This window comes from Pleurodeles waltl, chromosome 4_2 (genome assembly GCF_031143425.1).
Source record: "Pleurodeles waltl isolate 20211129_DDA chromosome 4_2, aPleWal1.hap1.20221129, whole genome shotgun sequence".
NCBI classification, from domain to species: domain Eukaryota; kingdom Metazoa; phylum Chordata; class Amphibia; order Caudata; family Salamandridae; genus Pleurodeles; species Pleurodeles waltl.
In genome coordinates this window covers 7,299,646-7,313,680 of record NC_090443.1, presented here as the reverse complement: position 1 = coordinate 7,313,680, position 14,035 = coordinate 7,299,646, and the positions used below count along the sequence as shown (strand labels likewise).

The following is a 14,035-nucleotide window of genomic DNA, read 5'->3' as shown; positions in this document are numbered from 1 at the left end:
AAAACTTTCCCACGTGTTTCAATGATTGTGGGGAGAAACATGTTTTGTTTTATTAGATGATCTGTGGTGATCAAATCAAATGTGAACTTCTAAATGGCCTCCCAAACTGCATAAATACCATTAAATCGGAGTTCGATAGCATACATGACTGAAGGTGCATACAACACTGTCCATCAATCTGTAAGTGAGGACCTCTATCTTAAATCCTAATAACATTAATTGCCCTGCTGAGAATTATTATTACTTGAATGTGTTGCTTGTTTATCTTTGCTGTGCAGTGTCAGTGTGTTCCAGTAGAGTAACCTGATGGTCTCACTGCCCTTCAAAGAGGAAAACATCATTGAAGTCATCTTTAATTTTTTCATGTTGTTGTGTGAGATCTCATTTGGGAGGGACTTTTCAGTTTCTAGCTATTTCTTTAAAAATGTAAAGGTTATATCAAGTAAACTGTGATTTTCAAATAGAGGTTTAATTTGCTTTTTGTTGGGAGGGCATACCAACATTTCATGCTGAGATGATTTTGAACCATTAGTTCTTTTTGGCAGGCTGAGTAATTCTATGCCTAACATTCTTTGAGTAGGTGCCATCAATTAAAGAATGTTAACCATGTGTTTTCCGAATTGCAAAGCACAACCCCTGACTGTTACACATTGATGCAATGGGTAGTTCATGTCGCAGATTGTGTGCCTACTCACTAGCCGAAAAGAATATAACAAAAGGCTAACCAAGAAATAACTATAGCTTAAAAAATAGACTCCCTGTCCTGGTTGTGGCCTCCGTTTACCTGATTTTGGTGCCAGGCTTCTGTCTCCTGCTGGTTCCGCTTCATGATCTGCTCATAGTCAAAGCGCATGTTTGCAATAATCCGGTTCAGATCCACAGAAGGAGCTGAGTCAACCTCCACTGCCACAGTGCCAGCCATCTGGTTCCGCATTTCTGCCAACTCCTATGAGGGTATGGAAGAGAATAACCCAAAGAAGGTTAGCATGGTAACTTGGTTAAGAGCAGAAAGAAGTTTAAAAACCTGAAATAAAAAATACAGGCCAGAGTGTGGGGCGATGTAAGGTAGGAAAGTGTAATGAGAAAGAAAAATCTTAGCAGTGACACAAGAGGGTGAACCTTATTTTTGCTATTTAATTTAAACCTCTATTAGAATATTAGTGGGTAGTTGGCAGTTCGTGCCAGTGATTAAATCAATAACAGATAAACATAAACAATAAATACCAGACAATAATGAGGAATGTGTTTGCAAAATTGTCATTAAAACAGTAGTGATTAACAATGTGGCTGCTGACTATTAGTGGACAATTACTAAAAGAAGTCTTTGAAATGACAATAAAAAGGACACATTTAACATCAATTGCTTCATTTACCTAGCTATTTTCAAAGAGAGTATCAACAATAGGACCAAGGCATGGAAACAGTCCTTTATCGTGTGAAACATTCCTTTGTTGTGAGGACAATTGTAATGATCACGGGCATAAACTATGTCCTGAAGAGTGGGAAGTTAAGCTTCACATGATGCAATGTAGAAGTAATATATTAAGAAATGGTAGCAAATTATACAGTTGTGTCAACACTAAATTTTAAGAATTAAGGAAATTTGGCTGAAAGTTCTTTAGTCCACTGATGCACTCTAACTGAAAAATTTCATACAATAAATGATTACAACATAAAGTATCTACAATAAAGATTTGAAGATTCATTAGATCAGAAAATGAGGAGCTCATAGAAAGAAGCTCCTTCTCAATATTAAGAGTTATATAATTTAATGGAAATACAAATGTCCCTTCATTACTGCGTAAGACCCAATCCAAAGGAAACTTTGGATGGCCGAATGATCATGGTGACTTCTTTTAATTTACTGCACCTTTCAAACATAGGAACATACAGTGTATTTTATACTTATCACAATTGTTCTATCTGTGAAATATTATGTATGAGGGCCTGCTCTGAAGGCAGGAATGATGCATGTATTTAGTGAAGACCTTCACCCTCCATCTCTTACTTCCTCATGATTCTTCTTCAGATCAGCCATCTCCTCATCTAGGTTTTTCACATCATGTTCCAGCATTTCACGGTCGAGCTCTGCCTGGCGCTTCAGCTCTTTGAGCCCGTAGATGTCATTCTCAACTGTTTTCCTTAGGGAGAGTTCCATTTCATACCTGATTGAAAGGTAGCGAGAGGTACTGAATAAATTGGCTGGGATTAAGCTGAGTTAGCATGCATCCAGTCTGAAATATAATTCTGCAGTTTATACATTCAGGATAAGTAATAGTAATAGTTTTTACAATTTGTTTCCTCAAGGTAGTTTTAATCGTATGTAAGGATTCTACATTTTATAATAGAGAAGTCCCTTAATCTTAAAAATTATTCTTTCAGTTTTATAACTAAGCAGTTCCATAATGTTATACAAGGATTCTCTCATTCTTAAAATAGAAAGTGGACAATCTCAATCTTATAACATGAGAGCCACATGAATTTATACTGGGAGACACGTGAGCTTATAATCATGGGCTCCGTTATTTCTATACAGAGATTCTCTGCATATTAAGATACACAATCTCTTAATTGTATACATTCGTTCTGTTAATGTTATTATGCATTGGCTCCTTCATTTTCTATAGGCATGCTCTATATGACCAGATAGAATACCTGGACACTGTTAAAATGATACTATATCATATCCCTCTTTAATTTTTTCAGGTATTGTGTTGGTTCCAGACAACAAACCCACAATTTCACGATGCAACCAGGTGTCACACAGTATCAGGATCCTTCACACAGTCAGCCTGTGAAGAGCTGCTATCACACAGCGAGCATAGGATGAGTTGGAGTAGGTTTCATCTCAAATGTGAAGCCTCTGCATATTCCAAATCAATTATGAATCTTTCAATTAGGAATGAAAGAAGGATAAATGAAATGCAATGTTGTATAAGGAACAATCTATCACTCTCCTCCTTAATAGTGGGGAGGAACATTCTGGGTGAACCCTCTTAAACAGCACCACACATTTGACGTGGACTTAGATGCTAATTCTGTAGAAGACAAAGCAAGTCACTGTAAGATTTGATTTGTGATGGTTCCGGAGCTGACCGAATAGATCAATGAGGTAGAATAATTAGCAACTGAACTGTTTCTAGACATACCAAAAAATGCCACAATCTGCATCCCTTACATGAAAGGCCTGATAGTCACAGGCATTATCTCCCACAGTCAGCCCTCCCCATCATGCTCAGCCCTCCCCACCATGCTCACCCTACTTCCACCCCAGCCCAGTCCATCATGGACCACATATTTTCCTCCAGATTTAAACAACACGATCACCCCATCTCCTCCATAGCTCTGTCTGCTGTGGTCACACATATGCATCGTATTCTCTCTGAATCACTCTCGGATTTCTAAGCTCTTACTTGGTCTTGAAATCGTCAACCGTTAGACGGCTGTTGTCCAGCTCCACTGTCTTTTGAGCATTGCTAATCACCATATCCTTGATCTGAGAAAGAGAGACAAAAAGAGGGGAGGATATTGTTAATTGGGGAAAATGTCTTCTTTGTTGGTCCATAAGGAAATTGCATAGTAGATTTTCTGGATGACCAATGAATATATTAATAGTTCAAAATAAGATTAACTCTATTCGCATTCATTTCATGTTGATATTCTAAAGATATAGCCTATAGACAGCTATCATGAATCAGGCTTAGATACCCATTTCCTAGCAGGAAGTGGTTACGGATTAAGAATATAACACACACCAAACTACCAACCCGATGGACTATTTAGAAAGTGCTGTCTAGGATTAGTGATGGGAGTCTCTGGGATATCTTGGCAGCATACACAACGCAGTCACAAAGCTGCTTGAACAACTTGACACTCTGTGCCAGCTTCAATCAATGCGTACTCAGAAGAGGCTGGAGGAAGAAGTGGGCACCTTGTGCTAGCTGGTCACAGAATTATTGCAGTCGCGAACTTAGGGCTATTCCCATCCGTATATGTGACACATACACATTTGAGGATGACAGGACACCCAAACTTCAGTGGAGTAATACATTAGATATGTAGTGCACCTGCTGCCATGGGCTTGTTTGGAGAATAGTGAAACATGCTAAGTGTTTGCACAGTGTTTGTGCAGTTGTGATCACCTTGCATTCAGAAAAGATACAAAGACTTGGCTCCTCCCTACAATATTAAACAACATACTCTACCTTCCATAAGAACCGAGATCTGTGTGGTGTTGCTGCTTGCATGCAGTGGAATTTAGGAGGTGGTTTTACGAGGTAGTATAGAGTGTGAGAGATCTGAAGGTTCTGCAGAGTGGTGGTTGGGAGTTGAGGCTGAGATGAGGAACAAGCTGCATTCCTGTCTTTGCCTGCTGTAACAGATTTGAGAGTAGGATATCTTTATACACTACTCCATGTGGGAATCTTCTCTGCAAACTGGTGACGAGGATGGGATCCGTGAGTCGGGGAGTTGTGAGTATATGTGAATTATTGTTTCGGAATACAATGGGTGCCAGTCATGAGAAGAGCAACAGAAGCCTCATGCGCAGTCATGAGAGTGTAGGCATGAGTGAGAGCATGCTGGACCGTGAGCTTCTACTCATCCCATTGTGCTGTGTTGGACAAGAGTGTCCGGTGGTGCCACATAGAAGGAGAGAACATGGGAACCTTGGAGTCAGAGGTTCAATGATGTGTGAGTATGGAATGGAATGTAGGAGGTGAGTTTATGAGGTAATATAGAGTGAGACAGGTGAAGGTTCTCCAGAGTGGTGCTTGAGAGTTGCGGCTGAGTTGATGAAAAATTGGCATTCCCGTCTTTCCCTTCTGTAACAGAGTTGAGAATAAATTATCTTTATATACTACTCTGTGTGGGAATCTTCTCTACAATCTGGTGGACTATACACCCCTGGGGTGACTATAGACAGTGATCCCTGGTGGTGTGGTGGTGCCTCTAGTAAATAGAATAAAGTCACTGCAGGGTTCATAGCACTTTTAGTGCCCCCAGTGTGCCAGGAACTCTGTTGATTCCAAATGGATTGCACACAGTGGAGGGCCTACGGTCCACTATTATGCAGTCTCCACCTTATGAACCCTTAGATACTCACCAAGAGCAGTGTTTGCCTGTGAGAGAGTGCATCTAAAGATGGTAAGCACATTCATGCACAGGTCATCTATACGCTCAGCCCTTCATGGCTATGCGCAGGGACACTATTACTCATCATGCTTATTTCAAGCCTTTAACCTCATGGATGTAGCCCAACTAAAAAACTCAAAGAGAGTTGGGGTAGGTTTCTGCTTCAACAAATCTCCTTTTGTAACTCTTCCAACTCACCTGAAAGCAGCGTAATTCCCTTTGCAGACTTCTGAAGACCCCCCTTCTGCCAAGCGTTTGACCTCTACTGAACTACGACCCTTAATATCATCCCTGTTCCATCAGCACACTCAAGCCACCTTTGATCACAAGAACGCTTTATAAAAACAATAAATTAAAAAAATAAAAAGTTCACAAATATATCATACTACGTCCGGTAGTCCTTTCAGCAATAAACTGAAAGGGCACCCAGGAACGTTATGCAAATTGGAGTGTTTCACAACCTTGACAGTAGAAAGTGCTATATATATTATACAATTAGAGTGGCTACATACTCAACAACCCATGACGTGTTTTGGGCCTTGCATGGGGCAAAAGACCGCTATTCAAGTACCAATGTAATTCAATAAAGTACAGTTCAGCAGCAGTCTAGAAACGTGAGGACTCAGAATCTTAAGCTCCTGGGTTGTTCCATGTCTTCCATTGCTGCATTGATTCACAGCAAATGTATGACTCAAAAATCAGTGACAAAAAGAGACACTGATATTAAGATGCAGATGCTGTGAACAGACTCTGTGCCTGCCTTTCTTGCAGTCCTTTAATTTCATTCTTACTAGCTGTTTCATATAAGAGGTCATTTTAATTGAAAATTGTTAGAAATGGCATCTTTAGTTGGCAGTGGATTTCACCCTGTCCAATTAGGGACCCTCACTCTAGTCAGGGTAAAGGAGTCACACTGCTACGATAACCCCTGCTCACCCCCTTGGAAGTTTGGCATGAGCAATCTGGCATATCTCAGAGGCAATGTGTAAAGTATTTGTACATGCACACATAGTAACATAGTGAAAACATTACAAAGGGACTCCACACCAGTTTAGAAAAATAGCCAATATGTATCTGAGTAAAATAAGACCAAAATGACAAAAATCCAACACACAAATCAAAATATCTCTTTTTTGAAGTTTAAGCAATTCTCAATCCATGGGAATCAATGGATATATCTCTTTCGTACCTTTGATGCGTCAAAAACAAAGATGTTGCGAGTCACAGGGGAGGTGAAGAGCTGGAAAAGCAAAGTGGTGCGTTGGTTCCTTGCAGGGGAGGTGATGCATGGATTCTTTCCTCATAGGAAAGGTGATGCATTGATTTCCAGACACACAATTTTGGTTCCTTACTGCCATGTAGGATCAATGAGAAATTGGAACCCAGGACAATGTGTGGAAAATCCAGATGTGATGTGTTAATGGGACTATGGTGAAACAGATGCTGTGTTGATTCTGTAGCTACGTGACAGGAGCTGGATCGATTCTTCAGCTGCGAGACAGGCGCCGCATCGATTCGTGTGGCTCGTTGATGTGTGGATTTTCTCCTTCAGATCACTAGCTTGCACTTTCAAGGGCCCAGGGCTGGAGTAGGCACCTCTTTGCAAGTCAAGACTATCAGCAGAAGAGCCCAGGCACTGGCTGATGAAGTCTTTGATGTCCCTGAGACTTTTTAACAGGAGGCAAGCTCAATCCAAGTCCATTGAGAAACTGTGGAAGCAGGATATAAAAAGCCAGCTTGCACTTTCAAGGGCCCAGGGCTGGAGTAGGCACCTCTTTGCAAGTCAAGACTATCAGCAGAAGAGCCCAGGCACTGGCTGATGACGTTTTTGATGTCCCTGAGACTTTTTAACAGAAGGCAAGCTCAATCCAAGTCCATTGAGAAACTGTGGAAGCAGGATATAGAAAGCCAAGCCCAGTCCTTTCAGTACCAGGTCAGAAACAGCAAGCAGCAGGCCAGAAAAACAAAGCAACAGGAAGAATGCAGTCCGTTCTACAGCATCCTGTTCTTTTTCATGGCAGAATTTCTTCAGTCCAGAAGGACTCTAATTATGTGGTGTCAGAGGTCCATTACTTATACCCATTCCTATTTTTGATGTAGGCAAACTTCAAAGAGAAGTCTTTGTAGTGCACAAGATCCTTCCTTTCCCAGCTTAGCACAGGCACACTCCAGGGGGTTGGAGACTGCTTTGCTTTGTGTGAGGACAAGCACAGCCCTATTCAGGTACAAGTGTCAGCTCCTCCTGCCACTCTACCTCAGGAAGACACATCAGCCTGGTGATTGGCCATCAGGATATGCAGGGCACACCTCAGCTCCCTTTGTGTGACTGTCTAGAGTGAATGCACAGACAGCCCAACTGTCATCCTGACCCAGACATGTATTCAGCAGATGGCAGAGGAACATAATGGTTAAGTAAGAAAATGCCCACTTTCTAAAAGTGCTATTTTCAGACTTACAATTCAAAAACCAACTTCACCAAAATATGTATTTTTAAATTGTGAGTTCAGAGACCCCAAACTTCACATCTCCATCTACTCCCAACAATCCCCATTTTACTCTGTGGGAGATATGGGCCTTATAATAGTGAAAACCGAAATTAGATTTATTTCACTACCAGGACATGTAAAACACACCATTTCATGTCCTACCTTTTAAATACCATGTGCCCTGCCATGGGCTACCTTGGGCCTACCTTAGCGGTAAGCAAGAGTTAATAAAAGGGAAGGTTTTATTTATTAAAGCCAAAAAAAGCAGGTCAGAAATAAGACGAGGAAAAAGGCAAACATTTTGGGAATAATACTTCAAAAAGGGCCAGGTCCAACAAAAATGCCATGTTTAAAGTAAGAAAATACTTAGAACATCAATTTGAAATGCCCGTTGGAATCAGTAAAATATACCTTCATGTTGTCTTCTCTCTTGCTTTTCCATTGAATGCCCATGTCAGACAACTGAGGACAGAACTACAGGGTGGGGTTTACTGGAGGTCGTATGGATTTTTTTATTTTCATCTCGACATTTCTTGCAATTTTTTCTTTTTATAGCGCAAACCTAGTTAAAAGCCATTGGGGTGCTTTACAGAGCCAGGCTACGTTAAAAATGTGCCGTCTTTTGTTACACACAGAGAGATAAGAGATTGAAGTGAAGGGTTTATTCCTCAATTAAATCGCTCCACATCAATGATGTTTTTTGAATCTCCACCCCTTCATCCATGCTTTTTCCCTTAATTTAGCCATCCGCGTTCTCTCTCCCCTACTTCATACCTACGTTTCAGTCTCAGAGTCTAAAGAGTGCTTCTTGACCACGTTTTTAGCGACAGCACTGTGCGAGGGCGCGTTCACTGTCTGTCAGGGTGCCAGGCTCTGGTTGACCTGTTCTTTGTTCTGTTTCCTTGCAGTGTTTACCGAGTGTTTTGCATTGCTTGCTCGTTGGTTTAAATAAAACATACAATCCCTGACAGTGTACTAGGGTTACCTGAGGTGGTCTCCTAAGGAAACATCTCGAGTTTTAAGATGTCTCCTAAATCCCTCACCGGCTCCGATGAAGGAGAACATTCCAACCAGTTCTGGCTTTCTCCAGGAGCTAATGCGCTCAAACATGTTTATATATTTCTGCTGTGAGGGCCGGGGAGGTATGCTGGGACGCTCCCTGGGAGGCAATGGCGCATTTACATGCAGACTCATTACATATCAAGAAAATCTCCGAATGGGCTAACACAGGAATCTGCTACCGTATTTATTGTAGGAAAGCAGAAACACTGACAGGGAGGTGGCAAACAATAGTGCAGCAGGTGTAGCGGCACCGGTGCCTCGGAATGTCAGGGGTCCGTTCGCCCCAATTGTTTGCTGTTTTTCACTAGTCAAACCAAGAGATGGATTGCAGTTTCTTTGCTTGCCATAGGACCCAAGTTGTCATTTCTACACTACTGAGTACTGATTTTCAACTGGGAAATCGCGTCTTCAGCACACCCAATGGAACCAACTGGAAAGGAGGCGGCTACCGCCAAGGAATTCCCGAAGGCAGTGTCCTAGGGTCCCTTCCTGTCTACCTGATTGCTTCTCCGCACGTGCAAACACCTAGGCCTCCCTGGCGATACCAGAGGATGACTCAGATCCTACAGTCAGCATCACAACTCGGGATGAAGGATCAGGTGAGGAAAAACAGCTGCTGGGCTGATTGTGGTGTCCCCACCCCACCACTGGTACAACCCGGTGACTCCGTTGGCTTTGATACAAACACACAGTGCTCCACTGATTGTTTGCCTTACACCAATTGATGCCAACCCTCCTGCCTGACCTAATCTTGAGACCCATCTCTTGCTCTGAGATATCAGAAACAGAGCCAGGATCTTGTTTGCAATATGACGGTACTGACAGACACCATGGGATAGTGTCACCATTTTCAGGGGGAACATCTCCCTACAAATAATGGAATCTCCCTTGCCACTATGGTGATGTGCTCCGAGAGTGGTGCGTATTTTACCCCCACAAAAAGCAGCATTTGTTTAGGGCACATAAAGTGCTTAGCGTAAGGCACACAAGTCAGTGAAGTCTCTGGCTGGAAAGTGCTTGTGGTGGGAGCTCTGACATTCAAAAGTGCGTAAAACTGGATTGTACTCAGTGCAGAGTCCTGCTGGAGGATTGAGGTCACTGCACCACGTGGTGGCCGCAGTCAGGGACTGAATGCACTGTTCGTCCCCGAAGGGCCACTCAAAAGCCAGACTTCATTAGACAAACTCTAGAGAAAGACAGTTTAGAGCTGCCATAATGAGCATTGTGCTTTGCCTGTATGTCGTCACCGAGAGAGGGTGCCCAGTACTCATACTGGGGCAGGCATTCTGACATAGTACAGGGAGTGGTGCAGGGAGAGCTCTGCTATAGGGTGATGCTATGATACATGTACTCCGGGAAGCAGGGAGAGATCACCTGTAGAGTGCTGATATGATACATATATTCTAGGGTGCATGGAAAGCTCATCTGCAGAGTGCTTGTATGATACATATATTCTGGATGCAGGGAGAGCTGAGCTGCAGCGTGATGGTATGATACATGTACTCCGGGAAGCAGGGAGAGCTCTGCTGTACAGTGCATGTACGATACATATATTCTGGGTGCAGGGAGAGCTCTGCTGAAGGGTGATGGTATGATACATGTACTCCGAGAAGCATGGGAGAGCTCTCATGTAGAGTGCTGATATGATACATATATTCTAGGGTGCATGGAAAGCTCATCTGCAGAGTGCTTGTATGATACATATATTCTGGGTGCAGGGAGAGCTGAGCTGTAGGGTGATGCTATGATACATGTGCTCAGGGAAGCAGGGAGAGCTCTGCTGTACAGTGCTTGTATGATACATATATTCTGGGTGCAGGGAGAGCTCTGCTGAAGGGTGATGCTATGATACATGTACTCATGGAAGTAGGGAGAGCTCTCCTGTACAGTGCTTGTATGATACATATATTCTGGGTGCAGGGAGAGCTCTGCTGAAGGGTGATGGTATGATACATGTACTCCGGGAAGCATGGGAGAGCTCTCATGTAGAGTGCTGATATGATACATATATTCTAGGGTGCATGGAAAGCTCATCTGCAGAGTGCTTGTATGATACATATATTCTGGGTGCAGGGAGAGCTCTGCTGAAGGGTGATGGGATGATACATGTATTCAGGGAAGCAGGGAGAGCTCTGCTGTACAGTGCTTGTATGATACATATATTCTGGGTGCAGGGAGAGCTCTGCCTTAGGGTGATGCTATGATTCATGTACTCTGGGAAGCAGGGAGAGCTCTCCTGTAGAGTGCTGATATGATACATATATTCTGGGTGCCAGGAGAGCTCTGCTATAGGGTGATGCTATGATACATGTACTCCGGGAAGCAGGGAGAGCTCACCTGTAGAGTGCTGATGTGATACATATATTCTAGGGTGCATTGAAAGCTCATCTGCAGAGTGCTTGTATGATACATATATTCTGGGTGCAGGGAGAGCGCTGCTGAAGGGTAATGGTATGATACATGTGCTCTGGAAAGCAGGGAGAGCTCTGCTGTACAGTGCTTGTATGATACATATATTCTGGGTACCAGGAGAGATCTTCTGTAGGGTGATGCTATGATACATGTGCTCCGGGAAGCAGGGAGAGCTCTCCTGTAGTGCGTTGATATGATACATATATTCTAGGGTGCATGGAGAGCTGAGCTGTAGGATGATGGTATGATACAAGTGCTCAGGGAAGCAGAGAGAGCTCTGCTGTACGGTGCTTGTATGATACATATATTCTGGGTGCAGGGAGAGCTCTGCCTTAGGGTGATGCTATGATACATGTACTCATGGAAGTAGGGAGAGCTCTGCTGTACAGTGCTTGTATGATACATATATTCTGGGTGCAGGGAGAGCTCTGCTGAAGGGTGATGGTATGATACATGTACTCCGGGAAGCATGGGAGAGCTCTCATGTAGAGTGCTGATATGATACATATATTCTAGGGTGCATGGAAAGCTCATCTGCAGAGTACTTGTATGATAAATATATTCTGGGTGCAGGGAGAGCTCTGCTGAAGGGTGATGGTATGATACATGTACTCAGGGAAGCAGAGAGAGCTCTGCTGTACAGTGCTTGTATGATACATATATTCTGGGTGCAGGGAAAGCTCTGCTGTAGGTTGATGGTATGATACATGTACTCAGGGAAGCAGGGAGAGCTCACTTGTAGAGTGCTTGTATGATACATATATTCTGGGAGCAGGGAGAGCTCTGCTGTATGGTGAGACTATGATACATGTAGTCCGGGATGCAGGGACAGCTGTGCTGTAGTGTGTTTATATAATGCATGTATTCTGGGAGGAGGGACAGCTCTGCTGTACAGTGCTTGTATGATGGTATACGATGGTTGGTATAATTCTGATACAGTACACGGATATGGATTTGTAGGGAGAGCTGTTTACAGAGCTTATCACGCGCATGGTTGATCGGATGTCGGGGGAGACTACATGCATGAGTCCTGGATTTATGCATGCATGGGTGTATATGGAAAGGTCTAAGATGTAAGAGAAGGCCAAATTGACATGTATGGAGGAACGCACTCAGAGCTCAGCTGTCCAGTGTTGTTATGAAATATGTGTCGGCAGTTTTGGATAAGGACAGTTTAGCAGCAGAATGCTGAAATATGCATTGAATGAGGGGCGCATGAGAAGCACAGATGTGCGTGTATTTATCTGTATAGGGAGAGTTAAGATCAGGACCAGTGGAATTATGCGGCAGGGAAAGACCAAAATATGTGGCAGGGTTGTGCAAATTATGGCGCACAAAATAGCTAATGATGAGTCAAAATGTGCCACATTTTGTGATACTATTACTTAATTATTTTGACATTTTTACACTGGTTAACCCTGTATGGGCATTGGTTGCATCTCATTAGTACCAATAAAACACCCAAGTATAGCAATAAGCACCAGAAAGGTCGACAGTCAACCACCCCAAAGGGCCTTCCACTGCTTGGCAACACTTGTTGCTGCATTTTTAATAACTTTTGAACCGTTTGATCCAGAATTTTGTTGTTGTTAAAATCCACAGATAATGCAGAGGTTGATCGATTATGTGGCAAATGCAACAACATATAATTATGCAAAACACACTGCAGCCGCAAAACTGCATAATTCCATTGGCCCTGGTTAAGATGCATAATTCTAATATGAGGCAGATTTAAAGTTCTAGAGAACATGGAGGGCATTGGTTATCCTCATTTATCATACCTTCTCTCTCAGGGGTTCGATGATGTCCTCATAGGTCTTCCAGTTGCGTTCAGTCACCGTGCCTGGCCCCCCATGGTATTCGAGGATCTTCACCTCAAGGGCCCGGTTGGTCTCCTCCAGCGTCTTCACCTTGTTCAGGTATGAGGCCAGGCGGTCATTCAGGTCCTGCATGGTCAGCTTCTCATTGACCACCAGACTGGATCCCCCAGACCTGCTCCCAAGGTCCCCATAGTGGGATTCACCACCATAGGGGAACCCTCCTCCATAGCCGGCTCCGACGCCATTTGAGATTCCCCCTCTGAACCCAGAGCCTGCCCCCGCTTGACGGTGGTGGTCCCGACCCAAGGTGCTATCTCTCCCCTGGATACCCTGGGACCCACTACCAACTCCTGCTGAACTATAGCTGGTAAAAGCCATGGTGCGTTTGATGGACATCTTAAGTCTAGGTCAGTAAACAGAGTGTAACCTAGAACCGTTCTTGGACTTCAACCAGCAGGAAGAAGCTTTAGCAGGTAATAGGAGTGTACTCAGCTTTTTTGACAGCCTCTATTTATCCGCAGCAGGCCCCTCCTCGTCCACTACCCCATTGGCTGGTCACGGTCATGGGCGGGGTCAGTAACGCAAGCTACAGTACAGATGAAAACCTTTGTGTGCCAGCTCCTTGGAATGCGTGGGTGCAGCCTGAGCCTCTCGCAGAAGTGAGAAGGAGGTGAAGACAGGGTCAAGGGGTCAGGGAAGATACCATAAGAGAGGAGACGCAGAGAGGGAGCAGAGAAAGAAAAGGGGAGGCGGGGTGGAGTGAAAGAAGGCATGTGAGGAATCAGGAAGAAAGGAAAACACGTGTATAAATAAAGTTACCAGGTATAGGACACAGGCGGAGATGAAAGAAGGAAGGGGGAATTTGGAGGGAGGGATGGGAGGAAGTAGATCGGCGAAGAAGGAAAGGAATAGAAGAGAAGGTCAGGGGTAGGGAAGAAGAGATGGACAGGAAAGAGAAGGTGGTCGTTATAGAAAGGCGAGAGGATGTGGCGTGACGGCCAGAGCTGCCGACTTCGTAACTGGGGAACCAGGTTAGAGTCACGGCTTCAACTCAACTTCCTCTGATCCTGGGCAAATCGTGTCATCCCCACGTGCCTTTAACAATTAAAATATGGCCTTGTG

The 14,035-nt window shown here is 43.7% G+C and overlaps 1 protein-coding gene across 1 annotated transcript in view; it reads right to left on the bottom strand.

Annotated features, from left to right (window-relative positions):
• The window catches only part of LOC138292038 (keratin, type I cytoskeletal 15-like), a 35,630-nt gene extending 22,246 nt beyond the window's left edge, over positions 1–13,384 (bottom strand). The window contains exons 1-4 of the mRNA XM_069230370.1: positions 12,875–13,384; positions 3,414–3,496; positions 2,009–2,165; positions 785–946 (exon numbers count right to left, since the gene is read on the bottom strand). Coding sequence (XP_069086471.1) covers positions 785–946; positions 2,009–2,165; positions 3,414–3,496; positions 12,875–13,309 — 837 coding nt within the window. The 5' untranslated portion in view covers positions 13,310–13,384. The remainder of the gene's footprint in view (positions 1–784; positions 947–2,008; positions 2,166–3,413; positions 3,497–12,874) is intronic.
• Between the last annotated feature and the right edge of the window lie 651 nt (positions 13,385–14,035).